General features: G+C 58.9%; 3 protein-coding genes across 8 annotated transcripts; 2 read left to right on the plus strand and 1 right to left on the minus strand.

Annotated features, from left to right (window-relative positions):
- The first annotated feature begins 784 nt into the window (after positions 1 to 784).
- Positions 785 to 5112, plus strand: snx7 (sorting nexin 7). Of its 3 annotated transcripts, none has more exons than XM_086101489.1 (9): positions 785 to 1897; positions 2414 to 2596; positions 2671 to 2781; positions 2942 to 3100; positions 3415 to 3613; positions 3763 to 3953; positions 4042 to 4128; positions 4522 to 4748; positions 4880 to 5112. In XM_086101489.1, the coding sequence occupies exons 1-9, from the start codon at positions 1820 to 1822 to the stop codon at positions 5016 to 5018; spliced, it is 1374 nt and encodes a 457-aa protein (XP_085957615.1). In that variant the 5' UTR covers positions 785 to 1819; the 3' UTR covers positions 5019 to 5112. The 3 variants fall into 3 exon arrangements, with proteins under 3 accessions (XP_085957615.1, XP_085957614.1, XP_085957616.1); XM_086101488.1 differs by having other exon boundaries at positions 807 to 1897; positions 3763 to 3962; XM_086101490.1 differs by having other exon boundaries at positions 1368 to 1897; positions 3763 to 3962; positions 4522 to 4680.
- Positions 5113 to 5268: 156 nt separating this feature from the next.
- Positions 5269 to 10535, minus strand: plppr5b (phospholipid phosphatase related 5b). Of its 2 annotated transcripts, none has more exons than XM_086101491.1 (6): positions 9943 to 10535; positions 8915 to 9047; positions 7898 to 8148; positions 7572 to 7748; positions 7312 to 7440; positions 5269 to 6570 (listed from the first exon to the last, which is right to left on the minus strand). In XM_086101491.1, the coding sequence occupies exons 1-6, from the start codon at positions 10144 to 10146 to the stop codon at positions 6541 to 6543; spliced, it is 924 nt and encodes a 307-aa protein (XP_085957617.1). In that variant the 5' UTR covers positions 10147 to 10535; the 3' UTR covers positions 5269 to 6540. The 2 variants fall into 2 exon arrangements, with proteins under 2 accessions (XP_085957617.1, XP_085957618.1); XM_086101492.1 differs by lacking the exon at positions 9943 to 10535 and adding an exon at positions 9741 to 9892.
- plppr4b (phospholipid phosphatase related 4b) lies at positions 9872 to 18905 on the plus strand. Of its 3 annotated transcripts, none has more exons than XM_086101484.1 (8): positions 9872 to 10017; positions 13045 to 13244; positions 14097 to 14282; positions 14406 to 14535; positions 14627 to 14822; positions 15134 to 15191; positions 15547 to 15720; positions 16284 to 18905. In XM_086101484.1, the coding sequence occupies exons 2-8, from the start codon at positions 13173 to 13175 to the stop codon at positions 17685 to 17687; spliced, it is 2220 nt and encodes a 739-aa protein (XP_085957610.1). In that variant the 5' UTR covers positions 9872 to 10017; positions 13045 to 13172; the 3' UTR covers positions 17688 to 18905. The 3 variants fall into 3 exon arrangements, with proteins under 3 accessions (XP_085957610.1, XP_085957611.1, XP_085957609.1); XM_086101485.1 differs by lacking the exon at positions 9872 to 10017 and adding an exon at positions 10596 to 10987 and having other exon boundaries at positions 14669 to 14822; XM_086101483.1 differs by lacking the exon at positions 9872 to 10017 and adding an exon at positions 10599 to 10987.
- Positions 18906 to 18953: the final 48 nt, after the last annotated feature.

Consider the following 18953-nt stretch of genomic DNA (forward strand, 5'->3'; position numbering starts at 1 on the left):
GCCCCCCTCCCCCCCACCCGCCGCGCACCTGCTGTCACGTCGACAACGTATCAAGCGCGACACATCTTTCACACACTCGGACACAAGCACTCTAACCCGACAGCGATGAGTCTCCATACCTGTCAACTTTTTGGAGCGCCAAGCTGTATAAACTACCAAAAAAAATCCTTATAAAGAGCAAAAAATCCTTATAACATACCAAAGCATTTTATATGTCAAAATAACGGCAGAAAAAAACCACGAAATTTTCAATGATATTTATTGTAGATCTCCATAATACAATGTCTGGTTAATGTCTAATCATCATTCTACTTAGTGGCATTGCTGTGTTCAGAGTTGTATTCCTGCGTTAAAGTTGGTGAAAAAAAACGGAAATGTTGTATGATTTGTGCGATACGGCCATATACGTAAGATTCACCACAAAATCCGTATGAACTATGGCTAAACCGTATGAGTTGACAGGTATGAGTCTCCGAACAGCAAGTCGGCCGAGGCCTTGACGAATTTGTCTGGCGCAAACATTTCCAAGTCAACGCCCCGTCGAGTTGAAACGGGGCATTTCTGTCCACTTCCATGAGACATCGTGTCTGACGAGACCTGCTGAAACTGCGCCAAGGTGGACGACTGGAGCGCGAGAAGCCGCTTTTGCCGATCAGCTCTGCGCATGCGCGAGAACGGAGGCCGCAAAAAGGAGCGGCTGCCTCCCGAACAACGAGCCAAGCGCTTTGGGAACGCGGCACATCGCTGGACCCCAAAGCGCACACCTACCAGCTCGCGGGAAAAGGTTCAAGGCTTCAAGTGGCATGTGCGATTTAGATGCGCCGACGCGTCACGGATGACGTGCGCGTCGGCGTTGCGTAACGCCCCGCAAAAAGAAATTGCACTCCGTGTCTGTCTGCCGTCCGAACGCAAACACGAGTTTGGGTGAAGTTGTACGATCGTTATTTGGTAGGAAATCGGCTGCAAAGCTCCCCGTTACTGCTGCGGCTGTTGTGAAAGCGCCGTATCACGAAAGATCGATTGCATTGGATCAAACGAAACAAAGAAAACAAACCAAGAACGGCGAAGCGTTGGACTTTTCTCAAGTGGCCTTCGATCAGCCACGATCAAATTCATAAAAGCAGACCGACAAGCCGTTTTTCCATTTGTGTCCCGTGCTAGATTTTATTTTGCTTTTAGAAACACCAAAACTCTTGTTAAACCTTTCCTGACTCGTTCCAAGCAACGCAGCAGAAAATCAAGCCGTATTTAAACGTTGCAGTTCTTCGATCCAAACCAAAAACAAAACATTTTCCCTATTTTGAAGCTCCGTTTCCAAACATGGTATCCGATTGCCCAAAAGAGACACGGACCGAATTTTGGCAACGTCAACATGAGGTTAGCCCCCACCCAAAACGTTCAAGTCAGGTTATTTGGAATGTTGCGGATGCGACGTTGTTGGCCTGCGCAGGTGCAAGTGCGACATCTTTCGGTGCCTCCTCGGTCGGTGCGGTTTGAGCCCCCCCCCCGCCCCCAACTGGCCTGGTGGAAGCTCGAACCAATAATGCGGGGGTCGGTGGGGGTGGGGACTCCACTGTGAAAACTCCAATGAACGCCACGCCTCTGGTAACGCAGGTTAAACCCGTTTGGATCACGAAGAGGAAGCAGAGAGGTCAGGCTTCACCATGCTTTTATTTTGAAAGCGCTTTCTTTTATTTGGAAAGGAAAAAGTAGCACCTATGGGATCGGACGGCTGCTTTTCTTTTCCGTGGTTGGCGTCGCGTAGACGTCGAGCAAGTTTGTCTCTCGGCTCCCACTCGTCCACAGCGAAAGCGGTGAGATGAATTGTCGGGCGGACATGTTAGCAAAGGACATGTCGGATCTGGAAGAAGACGAAGACCTGGAGGTGTTCAGTAAGGTACCGTCAAACTTCCCGACTCCCGTTTTCGCGACGTGGACATCGCCCCGCTCAAAACACTCTCGAGTGACGATTTTGCTGAAGACTGCCCCCCCCCCCCCGTCGTAACTTTCGGCAATGTTCGCTTCTTGCGGAGGGACGACAAACGTTGGGAGTCGGCAGACGAGCTGACCTTTGCGCTTCGATCGGCTTTTGCTCTCCGCGTCCATTTCGGAGTTAGTGCGCCCAGTGATTTGGAGACGGGTCGTTTTGTTCACGTCGGAAGCCTTCGAGCTGCGCTACGTGAGGCGGGCGGTCTGTCAAAGCGGGCTCCGAGTTGTCCCCTTCGATGCGGGCCGGACGCCTCACCCGCCGTTGGCTTCGTTCAGTGCGCGAGAAGAGGCCGTAGTTGTGGCGCTTCACCGCGACCGAGGGCGAGCTCGCCGTGCCCCGAGCAGCCGCCGCACGAATTCCTTGCTCGTGCGTTCATGAGGGGAAAAAAACCCTCAAATACTGCCCGCCTTGTCTTGGGTTCAGAAATTATTACTGACAGACGAGGATCCCGCGGACAACTCTCCCAGCTCGATGCTCAACCAGTACCAACCGGATGAAGATGAACGGCAGACCGGCGGCGCCAAAGACTTGCTTGTGACAGTTGACAGTCCAGAGAGTCGCGTCACAGCTATTGAGACCTTCATCGTGTACAGAGTGGTGACCAAGGTAAGCTGGCAGCTGCACACTCTCGCAGCGCGACCCGCTGGGAGTTGAGAGCGGTTTGCGCTTCCTCTTTCCAGACGGCGAGGAGTGAGTTTGACTCGTGCGAGTACGAGGTGCTCCGCCGCTACCAGGACTTCCTTTGGCTACGAAGCCGACTGGAAGAAAGCCACCCGAGCCTCATCGTCCCCGTACGTGTAAACGCGGCGCATGGCGACTTTGTCGCGGGCCGGGCTATAGCTTACGCCAGACGTGACGTTCTGACTTGGGAACCTGAACGAAAAAAAAAGAAAAAGAAGCATCGTCGCTGCAATTGGAGGGTGGCGGGTGAAAAGGATGCTGGTCTTTCAGCCTCTTCCGGAGAAGTTTGTGATGAAAGGCATGGTGGAGCGCTTCACCGACGACTTCATCGACACCAGGAAGAAAGCCCTGCACCGCTTCCTCAATAAGATCGCCGAGCATCCCACCCTGTCTTCGAGTCGCCACTTCCAACTCTTCCTAACTGCTCAGGTAGGACGCGCACCAATCCTCGATAAAATGAAAGGGAGGAGCCAGACGTGGTGGCTCAGGCATCCCATTAGGACGTGCCGGAGAGGCGGCGTCTCCCGGCCGGCCTGGGAAGAAGCGGCCAGGGAGAGGCAAGTCCGGTGCCCCTGCCGCCCCACCGCGGATAAGCGCTAAGAGAATACGGACGGATGGGTGACCTGATCGGGGAGAGATCGTTGGGTGCCCCTCCCCCCCATCCCGACTCCCAAAACTGAAAGTCGAGTCGAGAAAGGCAAATTCACGTCGCGAGCCCAAAGTAAGTTGCCTTTCAACCGCAGGATTTCTCGTCTCGCAAGAAACCCGGGCCGGGCCTCTTGAGTCGAATGGGCGAGACGGTCCGGGCGGCGGCCAATTCTGTGCGGGGCGTCAAGAGCCGCCCGCAGGAGTTCACACTGATGCAGGAGTACGCCGAACGTTTCGGCTGCCAGATCTCGTCCGTTGACAAGGTTTCTCGGAGGATCGTCAAGGAGCAGCGAGGTATGGCGGCGCCCCCCCCCCCCAAACCGCCACCGTGTGCGGCCGGCGTATTTGGGAAAGACCGCCGCGGCCGGCCCGAACGCCGGAAAAGCGCCGGCGACGTTCCCGCCGTCGGTTGCCTTCAATGTCCGCGTCGCCCGCGCCGACAGAGCACTTGGACGAGCTGAAGCAGTACGGGCCCCTCTACGGCCAGTGGGCGCAGGCGGAGGAGGAGCTGCGCGAGCCGCTCAACCTCGTCGCCCGCTGCGTGGAGCGATGCGGCAAAGAAGCGGAAGAGCGGATGCGCCATCTCTCGGCCGTGCTGGTCCCCGCTCTCCACGACTACGCGCTCTATGCCGAGGTACTCAAGGTGAGCGAGAGCGCCGGCGCGGCGCCCAGCGCAAAGGCCGACCGCGGCGCTTGATTCCAGTCTCCCTCGTCGCTCTCAGACGGTGACCAAACGGCGAGACGCCATCCAGGCCGACTTGGAGACCAAAAACGAGGCCCTCGCCTCCAAGAAGGCCGACCGAGAAGTTGTGAGTGCTCTTCGCTCCCGCTCCGTTCGCGTGACCGTTTCGGACGCCCGGCGCCGCGTACTCGGGCGACCGTTGTGCTGAATCGGCGCTGGCAAATTCTCTTGGCGCCTCGTCCGTGCTGACGCGCCGCGAACTTTCCAGAAGACGTTTTTCTATCGGCAGCCCCGTTTCGTTCTTTCTTGCCGAGTCGCACATCGGTGGCGCTTCTCTGTTTTTGGACGCAAGCTTGCGTGTTGTGACGCACCGCAGCCAGGAGAGGGCGATGTCACTCCGTTTGACAGCAATTTCGCGCGTGGCCGAGCGCCTCGGACTCCATCCGGTCTCCTCGTAAGACGGAGGCGAGCGAGAGCAAACCCGGATCATCTTTGCCGGCTTTCTGTCGCGTCGTTTTAGGCCGAGCTGGAGAAAGAAGTGGACGCTCTGGCTGATCGACTGGAAACGGCGAACGGCGCGTTGAAGGCCGATTGGGTCCGCTGGCAGAACAATATGAGAGACGACCTCAAATGGGCTTTCATCTCGACCGCTGAGAAGAACGTGGAATGCTATGAGAAGGCGAGTGTCCAATCCACGCGGTTGCCCCCAAACCTCTACACACGACATCTTAAATTGACAACATCGAAGCAAGTACATTTTTGCAGTTTTTGGGGCAAAGGGAGGGCGACAAGCAAAGCGCGGCGACCGCCTGTGTGCCGTCAATGATGGTTTCCTCCAATCTGGATGGCGAGCTCATCAATCACCTTTTGGCTTGCAGTGCCTGGCGGTGTGGGAATCATTCCTCTTGTCTCAACGAAGGGATCCCGTTGAAGACGCAGGATGAAGGTGTCTTGAATGTGCCCGTCACAAGAAGAAGAAGAAGAAAATCCTCCCCCTACGTCCCCTTTTACCACTGAAACGCGTCAAGTGACAAGAAAATCCCCATTTCCGCCTCTTTTTGGTTCGGATTTTGGATTGTGTCATCCTCGAGTAAATGCAGACGAAGAAAAAGCTTGTTTGGCTGATCATTCGGCTTGCGCCGCTCGACTGAAGAAAGGATGTCGGCACACGCGCGGTGTTTGGTCCAATATCGACCCCAAAATGTCAGGCGCCGACCGCTCGTGTCGACACCGGTTGTAAAGCGATCGAAAGCAAGCAGACAGCGACTTTAGATTGCTTGAAGCCTTTTGCTTTTATTCACTCCGGGTTTCTCATCCAGTATTTGAAAGGGTGGCGCACACACAACACAGGCGCGAGAGCGCGGCTCGCAACGGGGAGCAAGGTCCGTGCGAAGAAGGCTCCCTTTTGGGCAAACAAACGCTGAGCCGAGAGGAGAAGACGCACGCGGAGCGCGGCGCTTGAACGGACGCCGAGCATCGCGAGCCGCCGACGAGTCCGTCCAAGACGCGTTTGGAGAAGGTGCGCTTCCGGCCATTCGCTCGGCTTTCAAACGCGCTTTCGAGCTTGGGCTACATCGACCGTACGACTGAAATCATCGATCCACGTGCATCGTTTGTGATCGTTGGAGTCGCCTGAAAATGGAGGAAAGAAAAAACGAGTGCGGTCAAGCGACCGTCGCGCTGGTTGGCTTCTCACGAAAGATCGCGAAGCAACATTTTGGGGGGCGACTTGGGTTTCCTGAGATCGCCAACGTTTGCTCCTCACAGTGCAAAGCGTCTTGGACACGGGCCGTCGTTTCCCAGGAAAGACCGTCGAGTCCTCCGAGAAATCGCGGTCCAGAGTGCCGCGCCGCGGCTCGACACGAAGCCGTGCAAAACGGAGACTCGTTCGGCGCTCGCTTTTGGACCACGTGGGCGCGTTTGCGGACACTCGGTCAACGAGAGCGAAGGGCGTCTTTTTTTTATTTTTCTCTCGGACTGCGAATAGTTGACCGGGATTCTCTTGCCATTTCTGCGGGGCCGCCGACGGTCATAACGCGACACGATCACAGGCGGCGTCGACGGGAGCGTTTGGGTGGCGTCGGTCCGAGTCCGCGTTGCGCGTCGCGTGTCCGCGAAGGCCTGAAGCCGCGGCGACGAGACGAAAATGGGAACGTTTGGTTCGGAGCGCCCCCAGAAGCCGCCCTTGAGCGACGCACTCTTCCGCTTCCTTTTGGCCGTTGGGCGGCGGAGAAGGGGGGGGGGGGGCTCGGCTGCCATCTTGGGGCTTTGGCGCTCCGTTCAAGTGAAGAGCTTCATTTGGAAAGGACGGGGTCGGAGGTCGCGGTTGGCCTACTTTCAGCAGGGCTCGGTGCGCATTGGACGGGTAGGAACTGCAACTTTCTTTTTTCCTTCTTGAGATGTACGCTTCATATGGATCGATGGCTATGTAAAAACAGGAGGGAGAAGACGGAGACGGAGAGGAGGAGAGCATCGGCTTTTCGGGCTAGCCGGATGGCTTGGCGAAAAGCGGCGCCGTCCGGTGCGGTCCGGCTCCGTGTCATGTGACCTCGGCAAAGGCGATGTGATTCTACGGCACAAGAACAACAATCAGAAACGACGGACGGATCAGAAACAATCAGCTCTGAGGCGGTGGCCGGCGCGCGACGACCGCCTCGGAGCGTCGGCAAGAACCACTTGCCAAAAGATGGACGCTGACGGTGAGCGCGGCAAAACCAAACGGCAATGAGAAGCGCGCCATGTTTCTTTCTCGCTCGTCGTTTTCTTCCGCTCGGAGCCTTCTTTGCCGTGCTATTTTTAGCCCGCTTCCTTTCCGCCGAGCTTAGCGTCGCTGAGTTTAATGCCAGCTGATCTATTTTGTTTTGCCCGTGTTCAGGCGACTGAATGTTTTTGCTTTCTTTTCACGCTCCACCAAATGTGCATCTTTTTAGCGGGACGCGTTGCTCTGAAGTCTCTCGGACTTGAACAAAGCGACGGTGCGTTTGTTTCGGAAGTGAACGGCTTACTGGACGCTCTCCCGCACGGTTTGTTTGTATCTTTGGCGGACCCTATTCCGCCGCCGCCCTCATTTGTTCCGTCCGAGGCCGTCCCGGGAGAAGGCGCCAAAGTCCGAGCGCCGTCACCGCCCGCGTAAAGGCCATCCTGTTTGTCTCGTCGCTTCAACAAGACTTTCGCCTCAAATCTGGATCCGCACGTATGGGTGGACTAGGATGGAGGATTTGTCGCCGACATCCCGAACGTCGACTTTCCAAAGTCGATCGCGACGGTCGGACAAACGTCGTCAACAAACGGCGGCGAGCAAGCGACGGACCTGCGAGGCCATGTACTTGTCCGGAGGACTCTCCGCCCGGCCCGTGCCCGCAAGCGCCGCGTGGGGCCGCGTCGGGGCGTCGTCGTTCAGCAGCAACTTTCCTTGGAAATAGTGGACCACGCACACCACCTGAAGCAAAGGCCAAAGTGTGGGTTGCGAGGTGACAAACCGTGACGGCTTCCTTTGCAACTGGAGAAAGAAAGGCTCGGGATAGCCTCTCCTCTCCGCTTCGGCGTAACAAAGCGAGCCAAAAGCCTCACCAAGAAGGTGGCGACGGCGGCGCCGATCACGAAGCCCGCGATGACGTCGGCCCAGTGGTTGCGGTATTCGGCGATGCGATTCAGTCCGGTGAGGAAGGCCAGAGACAGCGGGGCCAGCGACAGGACGGCCTTGGCCAGGCGGCTGCCTTCCACCCGCACCGCGCACGTCACGTACATCTGAAGGCGGGAGAGGAAGCCGGCGGTCTTTGTCTTGTCTTTGTGACCGCTCGCCTCCGACCCCAAACGCAAAATTGTTTACGCCGCCTCCCATCCTTCCCGTTTGGAGTTCGGCGCGCGGACTCGCGGATTAGCCCGGAGCGACTCACGGCCAGGTAGAGCGCCGCGTAAGCGCTGAGGGCGGCCTCCTTGGACGGGAAGGTTTTGCGGGCGTGCAGGATGTCCTCCCGGTCTCCCGTGCAGGCTTCCCGCCGGCCGATGTAGCGGGGGGCCCCGCGGCAGCCCAGCGCCGTGTAGTTCGGCTTACAGATGCTCGTGAAATAAGGCGCCAGGTTCCCCGTCGCCACCTGGCCCGCGTTGGCAAAGATGTCAACGGCGAAGAGACCGAAGCTGTAAACTCCTGGCCGGAAGAAGAGAAGAAGACATGCTCTCAGAAAGCCGCGCTCGCCTCATCCGCTCGGGGCATCGGCGTCAAAAGGTACCGAGCGCTCGCACGCGCACGACACGCTGTGTCCGCATATTGCTATTGTGGGGCGGGGGGGACAAGACAAGACAAGACAAGACAAGACAAGACGTGCCCCTTGCACATATTGTTGGAAACGTCAACGAGTGCACATTTTCTCGGTCACGGCAGCGACGCGAGGCTCCGGACGTGGACGCGGCCATTTTGAAGCAGCGGGAAATGCATTTTGTCAAGCCCCGTGTCCTTTTAGGCCCAGCTTGCCGCGCGGGCCGTTTGTTCTAATTTTGTCCTCCTTTCCGTGGCGGTGGGTGGGGGCGCTTCGCGCTTCACGCATGACTGCCGCTTTCTCGCCGGCCATCCTTCACCTCTGAAATTGCTTATTAGGGCAGAAGCGCGATTGGCTCGGTCCGATGGAGCCGAGGCGCCGCCTTTCCTTCCCGTTCCCGGCTCGCGTACGACTTCTTCTTCGTGAAATGCGTCGTTGACAAATCGCGGTCCGACCCTGACGCCGGTGACCCAATCTGGTAAACGGACACGCCGGACGTCTTTGCGGAGGACGGCACGCGACCGCTCCCGATCGAAACGGGCGCCGGGCGCATCGGCGGATCGGCCGTATGTTGGGGCGGGCGTCAAACGCAACGCAAACCGCGGCCTCGGCGGCACGGACGCGCTCGCGGGCGGACGCGGGAAAGGCGTGACGTACCGAGGAAACGGAACGTCCTGCGCACCAGTGGGTTGAGATAGCAGCAGTCTCCCGTGGCAACCGTCTTCTCCGAATGGTCAAACTCTTTGGAGGTGTACTGGAGCAGGAACAGCACCGTCTCGGTTGCTGCGATCTGTCGCGAGTCAAGAGCAGACAAAAGACAGCCGCTTCGGCGTTGGCCAAAGCCCCCTCGGCTCACCGGGCAAACGGTGATGGTTAGCCCGCCGGCTAGCTAGCGTCAGCCGCGGCTGGCGTGCGCCGGCCGTCAAACGAGCGCTTGCTACGACCTCTCGAGCCGGCTCTCGCGTGACTTGGAAGTCACTTCGGAGCGCGTCCAAAGATCCCAAGTGACGCGACGTCCGTTTCCGAATGAATGTTCCCGTCGCAACGGAAGCGACTTTGGACGGACGGCGGAAAAGACGGCATCTCGCCATCCGAGAGCAGTTCGGCGCTCGCTCGTTCATGTCGGCGACGGCGGCGGGAAATGTTTTGAGGCCACGGGAACCGCCCGCCTTCCTCGTTTGTCATCTTTCAAGAGATGCTCGGGCAGCGTTTTGCGATACTTTTGCCAATTGAGAATCAGAACGCCGAAGCTCTCTAATTGAGGGAACGACCAAAACCCAAATAAAAGGACGACGGCCTCGGCGGGGAGGTCACGACCTCTCTGCTGCCGTAGGCCCAATCCTCAGGCGCTTGCTGACGAGCAACACGCGCATGCATATATGTGTATATTTTGAAAGCTATTGTCATTTTGTTTGCCACGATGGAAGATTTTTCAAAGAAAGCGCAGCGGCGTCATCGCGGCGAAGCCGGAAAATCATCCCACCTCTTCCGACGGTGAAGTCTGCAGTCTTCTCCAACGACCGAAGCGCCAAAGCAAGAGCGGAGGTAATCGCGTGGCCGATGACGTCGCCGCAAAGCTACGAAGCGCTCCGTCGATCGCGTTCATCCTCTCAGGACTCAAAGCGGACGGAAGGACGACGACGACGCGTTGGGACGGAGCCGCTCGGGATGAAGCGCGGACTCACCAGCAGCGTGGGCAGCACCGCCACCACGGCGTACAGCAGGACGGGCGGGACGGCGCTGCGCTCCTCCGGTCCAAGGTAGGGCTTGGTGTAGGTCGTGTCGTAGCAAAAGAATCCCCGCACGCGCACCCCGAAGGTATCGGTGCACTCAAAGTAGTAGGCCAGCATGACGGTCCCGGCCATGATCACCAACTGGAAGTACAACATGATGCCCGCGCCGGACGGGGGAGCTTTCAGTCAAGCGCGATTCCCTCTGCCTGGCTCTCGCGCCCGCCGTGGCCCCCCTCCGTTCTGCCGGCGGCGGATGGCCGCTCAGCTTTTCGGGAGCGGCTCCTCTCGCGTCGGCTCCCCGACCCCGCTTCGCAGCCACTCGGCGTGCGCCTTGCAGAAAGAGAGAGGGGGCGGGAGGCGGAGCCAGAGCCTGCGGATGAGCGTGCGAAGCACTCGCAAAGTGAGGAATGCGTGTCCAAAGGAGGACGCTTCCCTTCACTCATTGGCCGCCGCCCACCCCCTTCGCACCGGCGAGATGTCGAATGAGAGCGCGGATGGCTCCGCCCTCTGCCAACGGCCTTTCGACTCAGGAGCCCCCCCCACCCCCCTCACCCCCCACCCGCCCACCCCCAACCGAGGTGTCGGCTGCCGCCAGACAAAGCGTGCGGCCCTTTCCCGTGCCCGGCACCGCCGTTTCTTCCTCTCCGAAGCAAGAGCCGTACGCTCGGAGACGTGAGGGCGACGATTTCCCGCAAGCCTCGCTTCGCTGCTTTCAAGGGCCGGCGGCTCCGATACCAACAAAACAAAGCAAAACCTGTCTTGAGTTTGGATTTTCTTCCCTCGCCTTACCCGGCAAACGAGCAAGCCATCGCCCCCTTTGGGAAAGGCTCCAAGGCCTCGGCAAGCAAGGCAAGGGATCCAAAGAAGCCGAGGACTCGATGCAGAGTCCGGATCGGCCTTCGGCCCAAAACCGCGGCGGGTGGTCAACCGGCGCCGTTCCTGCGTGCCGGCGCGCCGCTATCCAAGACTATTCCCCCGCAAGTGCTTCGCGTTTTGGGTGAGCGGCTTCCGGTTGATGTCCGCGCCACGATCAAACGACGCCGCTGTGGGACGAGTGAAGCAAATCCTCCCCGTCCTAGATGTGATCGAAATCACCCAGTTATTTCCACCACCATGCCCGCGTTGTCAGCGTCATACAAATAAAATGGCTGCCGCCAAATGACTCCAAGGAAACGGGAGAGGAATGAAAGCGTTTGCTGAGAGACCACAAATGTCTCCGCTGCGCTTTGAAGCACGACGACGCCGAAGGCGGCGGCGTGACCCACATAGCGGCAACGCGCAAAAGCAGCCGAGCCGACGGCCGCGCATTGAAAAGCAGATCGAGCGCTTCTCGCAAACTGCGCCCGCATTTGCCTCCGCGGAACCGGATCCGAACGGCGTCTCCTGCGCCGTTTGTTTTGTTTTTTTCTGTCGCGCGAACCCGAGTGAGCGCCTCGTTGGCGGCGCGAGTGCTTTGGGAGACTTTCCAGGGTGAAATTGCCGGCGTGGCGTCGCCTGCCTTCGCCGGGCGGTATTCGAGTCGAAAGCCAAATTGCCCGACGTGGGCTCGCCACCGTCGTGTGGTTGATTTGAAAAGAATTCGTCGTTCTCTTAGTTTGACGTTGAGTCGGACGGGCAACGTCAAGCGGGAGTGCCCGCGAAAAGCTCCAAGCCTCTTCTTTGTCTTTCTTGAACCATTGGCTCTGTGTCAAACGCTCCAGCGAGCCTGTGCGCTGCTTCGTTCGCTTTGCTCGCCGGGTCTTTTCTTTCAGCTTCGCGTCATCTCTCGGTGACCTTCTCGGGATTGCTTTTGGGGTGTAAATGGCCCCGTCTGGTGGACGGCGACGGGCCGTTCCTTCATCCGCTTGGCATGACCGCCATCTGGGGGAAACGCCGCACACCGCACTCGTCCCCCTTTTCACCGAGCTTCACAATAGCATACCTGTCAACTCATACGGTTCAGCCATAGTTCATACGGATTTTGTGGTGAATCTTACGTATATGGCCGTATCGCACAAATCATACGGATTCTGAACATTTCCGTTTTTTTCCCCCTAACAGGTAGTTCCGTTTGCTTTTGCCCAGAATGGTGCTAGTCTACTCGAATGCTTTCATTTCCGGTAACTTAAGTAATGCCACTAAGTAGAATGATGATTAGACATTAACCAGACATTGTATTATGGAGCTCTACAATAAATATCATTGAAAATTTCGTGGGTTTTTTTCTGCCGTTATTTTGACATATAAAATGCTTTGGTATGTTCTAAGGATTCTTTGCTCTTTATAATGATTTTTTTTTTTGGTAGTTTATACAGGTTGACGCTCCGAAAAGTTGACAGGTATGCAATAGGCTCTGCTGGAGAACGTGTGACGATGAGCATCACGAAGCGGCTCGTAGCCTTGTACTTTTCCTCTCGAGCCGGCCGAAGGAAGGTCCGTGCGCTCAAACACTTCCAATGCGATGCGTTCAAACTCGTAAAACGACACCGCTCAGCAAATTTCTGCCCAATGTTTTCATCGTTGATGCAAGTGAACTTGGTGCGCGCGCGCGCGCTCATTTTTTTCCGTAGCACATCAGCTTTTCACAATAATAAGAAGAACAGAAACAGTATAAAAGTAATATCATTCGTGATCTATTCATCTATTTAGTAATAGGGTTGGGTTCGGAAACGGGTGGATTTTTTTTTTCCGAAAACTTCATGGCTCTAAATGACAAAGCATGGGGAAATGCAGATTGTGCACGTTCTATAAATCGAATTTAAAAAGGAAAAAAAAGTTTTCCCAAAATTGTCCCATAAACTGATGTCAGACATTCTGAAAGGGCCTTCAAAATGCTTTGAGCAATCTCGGCGGCACAAATTGTAGCGCGACGTCAAAAGAAAAGCCAGTGCGCATGCGCGTTGTGGCCCCCCCCCCCTCCCCCTCCCCGCTCGCCTGTCACTGCGTCCGCGCTGCTGTACCTGCCTCCCCGCGCGTAACATGCTCGGAACCTAAAAAAAAAAGGAAGTGAGGCAAAAAGGTGGTGTTGGTGGCGCTTTTTGAGGTTTGTTTGTTTTTGTTTTTGCCATTTGGCAGAGTCCGGATCGCCCGCTCTGAGCTTCCGCGTCGAAACGACGACATGGAGCGCTGCTGCTGATCGGCGAGCCGAGCCGTCCGCGCATCATCTCGGGTCGGCGTCGGCGTCGACGTCTGGCGGTCCGGCCATGTCTGCGAGGGAAAAAGCAAGTCCGAGCAAGGACAGCGTCAGCCTGCTCCCCTGTTTTTATTTCGTCGAGGTGGGTCGCTCGTCGTTTGTACAAAGCGTCGACGGTGAAAAGCGTGTTCCGCGAGTCGTTTGGACTATGTAGGTCACGCCAAAACCTCAAGCGGTCGCGGCCCAATGGGGAGAGAGAGTGAGAGAGGGGGGGGGGGGTTAATTGCAGCAACGGAAACGAAGCCAAAGCCTCAACGGCCGCGCACCGGCAAAATACGAGCGTGGAACGGGGACTGGAGGGCACGGCTGCCAAAGTCGTGCCCTCCAATATTTGCTGTTCCCGCCAGTTGGGAAGGAGACGCGGGAAAGAAAGCGCTTTGGCCTCGTTCCACCCAAACGCATTGAACTGGACGATGGAGTGATCCGTTCTCTTGCTATTCTTGGTTGCGAAGATGCGTCCGTTTGAATGGGAGCAAGTCAAGTGCTAAAATGTTGGCGGGGATGCGCCAATAGGTCAGGAGCGGCCCTCCCTCCGAGCGCAATGGCGAGCCGCGCGCGTTCAAGACCGCGCCGGAGGCTTCGACGAGAGTGGAAATCCACCTTTGGGAGGAGGCGCTCCCGTCGCGATTTGCCGCAGCTTGCGGTGGCCGCCCGAAGCGCCTGGTATCTTTCCCAGCTTGGCCATTTCGCCACGCTCTAATTCACCGGTGGGCGCCGCCATCAAACTGCCGCCGTCCATTCCAGATTTGCCTCCAATGGATGTGACTGCGTTCGCCCGCTTTCTGTTCTATTTCACTGAATCGATCTGGTACCGAGCGTAGCCTGGCGGGTGGCGGACGGGGAGAGGGGGAGGGGGGGCATTTGTGGCTTTCTTCTCTTGGCATTTGCCTCCCGCCCGAGGTCTCCCCTGTCGCTTTGCTGTGCTCCGCTGCAGCTGCCCATCCTGGTGTCATCCATGGTCAGCTTGTACTTCCTGGAGTGGACGGATTTGTTCAAGCCGGTCAAGTCCGGCTTCAGCTGTCACGACCGCAGCCTGAGCCTCCCTTACGTCGACCCCGATCACGAGGTCGTCCCCCTGCCGATGCTGCTCAGCCTGGCCTTCGCGGGGCCCGCCGTCACGGTAGGAGCCGTCGGTAGCGCGCTTCGGTGCGCTCCGGCCGTCTGGCGGTCGACCGCGGCCCGAACGGCCTTTTGGGCGACGCCTCCGGATCGTTGACCTCCCCTTGACCGCGTGCGTTCGCAGATGATGATCGGAGAGGCCGTCCTGTTCTGTTGTCCGTCTCGAAGAAGGAGCCGCGGCGGGGGCGAGGCCGACCTCGACGCGGCCGGCTGCCGCTTCAACTCCTTCGTCCGTCGCGCCGTCCGTTTCGTGGGTACGGCGGCCTCGCCGGCGGCTCTGGTCGCGCGCCTGCGTTCGCTTTGGGCCGAGGAGCGACGTTGACGCTTGCTTTGCGTTTTCCTCAGGCGTTCACGCCTTTGGTCTTTGTGCCACTGCCCTCATCACAGACCTCCTTCAGCTGATGACGGGCTACCCGGCGCCCTACTTCCTCACGGTGTGCAAGCCCAACTACACCGCTCTGAGCATCGGCTGCGAGCGGAACCCTTACGTCGTGGAGGAGATCTGCTCCGGGGTGGACGCCACCGTTATTAACCGGGGCAGGTCAGCTGCAAATCTCGTATCGGGGGAGAGCGCTCGAGACTTTTAGCCCGCCGTCCGCTTCCTCGCGACCTCCGACCGCGCCCCACGTTGCTCCGTGGCCGTTTCCGGCAGTGGAATTCCGCGACGCGATGGCTGCGGCCGCCCCGCCGAAAGGGAAAAAGCGTCACGGCGGCGAGCGTCGGCGACGTCCGACAAACGGCGGGCTCACGCGCCCTCTGCCCCGAAGCGACCGTCACCGGCCGGAGCTTCGGCGAGGTCGTGAGAGCGCTTCCCGTAGCGCCATGACAGCACCACCTTTCTCTGCGTTGCAGGAAGTCCTTCCCGTCGCAACACGCGACTCTGGCATCCTTTGCGGCCGTGTACGTTTCGGTGAGTTTGTGCCCGCGCGGCCCATTTGAAATGTTTCCTCCCTGCTAAATTCGGCCTTTTGCTTTCCGGTGCATGTTTGGAGCTGGCTTCAAGGAAGGAAAAAAAAGAGAGAGATGGATTTTTTCAATTCAATGTGTGTGTGTGTGTGTGTGTGTGCGCGTTGGGGCGTCTGGATTTGACTTTGTTGTTTTGCGCGTCCCCCGTCATGTTTTGTCACCGATTGGCACGATACTCCAAAAGATGAGGAGGAGAGGAGAAAAGTCCTCCTCCGAGGTCCCTCCGCGAGCCGACCCCATCGTTTTGTCGCCGCCGGTCCCATCCGGCGCCTTTCTCAAGGTCATTGCCGTGCCAACAGATGTACTTCAACAGCACGCTGACGGACTCGTCCAAACTGCTCAAGCCCCTGCTGGTCTTCTCCTTCATCATCGGCGCCATCGTTTGCGGTCTGACTCGCATCATCCAGTACAAGAACCACGCCGTGGACGTTTATCTGGGGTTCCTGCTGGGCGCAGCCATTGCCGTCTACCTGGTAAGATTTCCCTTCGTCGGAAGCCGTAAAGACGCGCTCGTCCTCCGTCGAACGGCAAGTCGCCTCCTTCCGGCCAACAAACGCAAGGACGAGCCAACCTCCATCCGGAGGCGGCCTTTGAAATCATTTTGCCGCGGCTTGCGCTCCAGAGCGCCCTCTGTTGCCGCCTTCAAACTTTTGCGCAAGGGCGGGGGGGACGGGTGGGGGGGTGGGATCTTCAGGCTACTCGACAAATGATTTTATTCATGAACGGCGTGGACGTTTTGTGCGGCCGCGCTCGTGATGAAAGTCTTTGCGGTTCGCCTGTTCTGAATTTCTCTTTGCAAGTGGCCGATTGGAAAGAGATGAAAGCAGGCAGGGGAAAAAAAAAAAGCTTTTCATCCGTTCAAATTGCGACGGCGACAAAGCGGCCGATCGCCCGTCTTGCACAGAGTGCAAAACATCCTTGTCGAGGCGAAGCTCAAGCTGTCCGCAACGAGTTTGGAAATGAAGGTGCGTTGTGGGGCGCCCGCCGTCATCGACTGTGCTATTCATCCGCGGCATGTTTTGGTCTGTGTGAGCAGGGCCTGTATGCAGTTGGAAATTTCCTCCCAGCTGAAGAGATGAGCGGCGGCGGCGGCGGGCTCCCGGCCCAACCCCACTGCCCCACCTGCTCCTTGGCGCACATCAGCCAGGAGGCAGTCCTTCATCAGCTGCAAATGAAAGCCGGCGCGTCGGGGGAGCCCGGCGTCGCCGGCGCCCCGTCGGAAGGCCCTCTGCGTCGCGCCCTCCCGCAGCGGCGGGCCGACGACGGCCCCGAGCGCTCGGGCGGAGACGCGGAAGGGATCTCGGCCCGCGGCCCGGTGACCTTTAGCCACACCCTCCCCCGCGTCCACACGCCGCAGGCCATCGCCGCCTACGAGGAGGCGGCCAGGCGTCACGCCGCCACCCTTCAGCGGGACTCGGGCCGGTCCAAGCAGCTTTTGTCCCAGTGGAAAAGTCAAAACAACCACAAGTGCCCTCTCCAGCCCCCGCCCCCGGGAGACGGCGCCGGCCAGCCCACCGGGCACCCTCGTCATCGCGAGGCGTCGCCGGACGCCGCCTTCGAAGCTCACGCCTACCTGTCCAAACTGGCCGCGGGCGCCGGCGCCACCTTGCCCGGAAACTGCAGCGGCATCGCCGGAGGAGCGAGGATGTTGATGCAATCCCGACCCGGCTCCTCCCAGCTGGTGCACATTCCGGAGGAATCGCAGGAAAACGAGCGCAGCGCTTCCCCGAAAGCGGCGGCGGCGGGGGGGGGCGACGGGCTTTCTCCGGCCGACGCCCCGGCGCAGACTCACTGGCAGAGGCTGGCCGAGAAGACGGCCGCTTGCGGGCCCGACGGCCACGGGAAGAAAAGCCAGCCGCGAATGCTGCAAGCGATGGCCGCGTCCAAGCAGCAGGGGCTCCTGCAGGCCCACTCCAGAAGCCTGGACGAGAGCGCTTCCCAGGGCTCGGCGCGCGACAAGGAGCCCGGCGGCGCCGGCGCCGGAGCCATCGTCAGAATCGAGGCGCACCCCGAAAACAACAAACCGGTCATCCGAGCCCCATCCACCGACGGAAGCGGATCGTGGCGCTGGCAATCGCTGGATCGCGGCGGCGCCGCCAGCGGGACTTTGAGGCAATCCTTTGATCCGGGCGAACCCGGCAGGGACTCGGAGAGCTCCGACTCCCCGCGAGAAGGCTCGCTCGACGGCAACGCGCCCGCCCCTCACCCCGGCCGACCGGAACGGAAGCTCCATCATCAGAGCCTCTCCACCATCAGGGTGACTCCGGGGGACGCCGGCGGCGGAGACGCGGCGTCGGAAACGCCCTCGCTCGCCTCCGGTCGGGAATCCGCGCCGCGGCCGAAAGGCCGCAGCGTCATCCTGATTCCGGAGAGAGGAAACAGTCCGGAGAGCACCCGAAATGTTTTCTACAAGGGCGCGCCCGGACCCCATCCGCAATAACACCGCGACGTGGGCCCGAGGCGGCCAGCTTGATTTTCGGGGGGGCTTTCGCACTCGGGCCCTCGCTTCCCATTTCATCAACCCCGCTTCATTTCCCCGCCTTGTCCCAAAACCCCTGCCGGCAGGCTGCCGGCTGCCTGGTCTGCCGACACGGAGCGAGGTAACCGCGAGACGGCGGACTCGGCCGGACTCTCCGACGCGCATTTCTTGAGCGTGTCCCGTTTCCGGCAAAAGAGATTAAAACACGGCGAGGATCAGGAGCGGTCCGTTGCCCGGTCAGCCTGCCGCCAATTTTGTCCCGATCCCGCTCAGCCGGCGCGGCGTCTTCCTCTTCTTCTCTTGCCGCTCCCTTCGCCGACCGAGCGGCAAACACGGGGGCCGCGTCGAGCGCTTTGCGGAGACGCGCCTCGGTGGTGTTGGGCCAAGGAACGGCGCCGGCACGTTTCCGGCGGCCGACGCCGACGCCGCCGCACCTACGCCGCCGTATGAACGTCGATAGCCCTCGTCCAACGATTGACGTCGCATGCGCTTGTTCCCCACGTGAACTGAAGCACAACCTTTGACCCGTCGCCGGGACTCGTCACCGCGTCCTTTGTAGCCACCATTTTTGGATCTGTCGTTTACCGGCGCCGTCGTGGCATTTTCTTTCGCGCTTTCTTCATCTCCTCGTGCCACTCTGGGATTTTCGGCGAGCGCTTTCCCGCCCTCCGGGATGTCGTCCTATTCTCGTCTCCGAACGTCTCGCCGCGCCGGCCCCGGAGCGAAAGCGAGCTTCTCCCATTCCGTTCGATCGGGCAATGGCGACGGTTGACAACTGCGAGCCGCCGAAGGCAGGGAAGGGAAAGCGCTCGCTATTCCGTGTCCATCCAGCGGCGGGAAACTCTGCATGACTCGTCTTGTCTTGCCGTCGGTCATGTCGTAAATGTGGGGTTTCGGACACTGTGATTTGACCGCTGTATGAATTCTATGCACTATTGGGAGGGAGGGGGGGGGGGACAAAGACAAAAAAAACAACAGGCTGTGAAAAGGAGAAAAGATCTTTGATAATAATCTCACGTTTGTTATCCGTGGTTGTAATCACACATGTACAGTATATTGTCTGTTTTGACGACACCAAATGTAGAAGGAGATGGATCCGAGCAATCCGACCGAGCACGCCCATCGGGGTCGCCGAAGAATTGTGCGTTGTCGAAACGATTAAAGTCTGCTGACAAAATGGCCGGCGCGCCCCCGCGTCCTTTTTGGGCTGGCCTTCGCTCGGACGCC

The sequence above is a fragment of the Hippocampus guttulatus genome, chromosome 21 (assembly GCF_054856545.1).
Source record: "Hippocampus guttulatus isolate MCC_2025c chromosome 21, RoL_Hgut_1.0, whole genome shotgun sequence".
NCBI lineage: Eukaryota > Metazoa > Chordata > Actinopteri > Syngnathiformes > Syngnathidae > Hippocampus > Hippocampus guttulatus.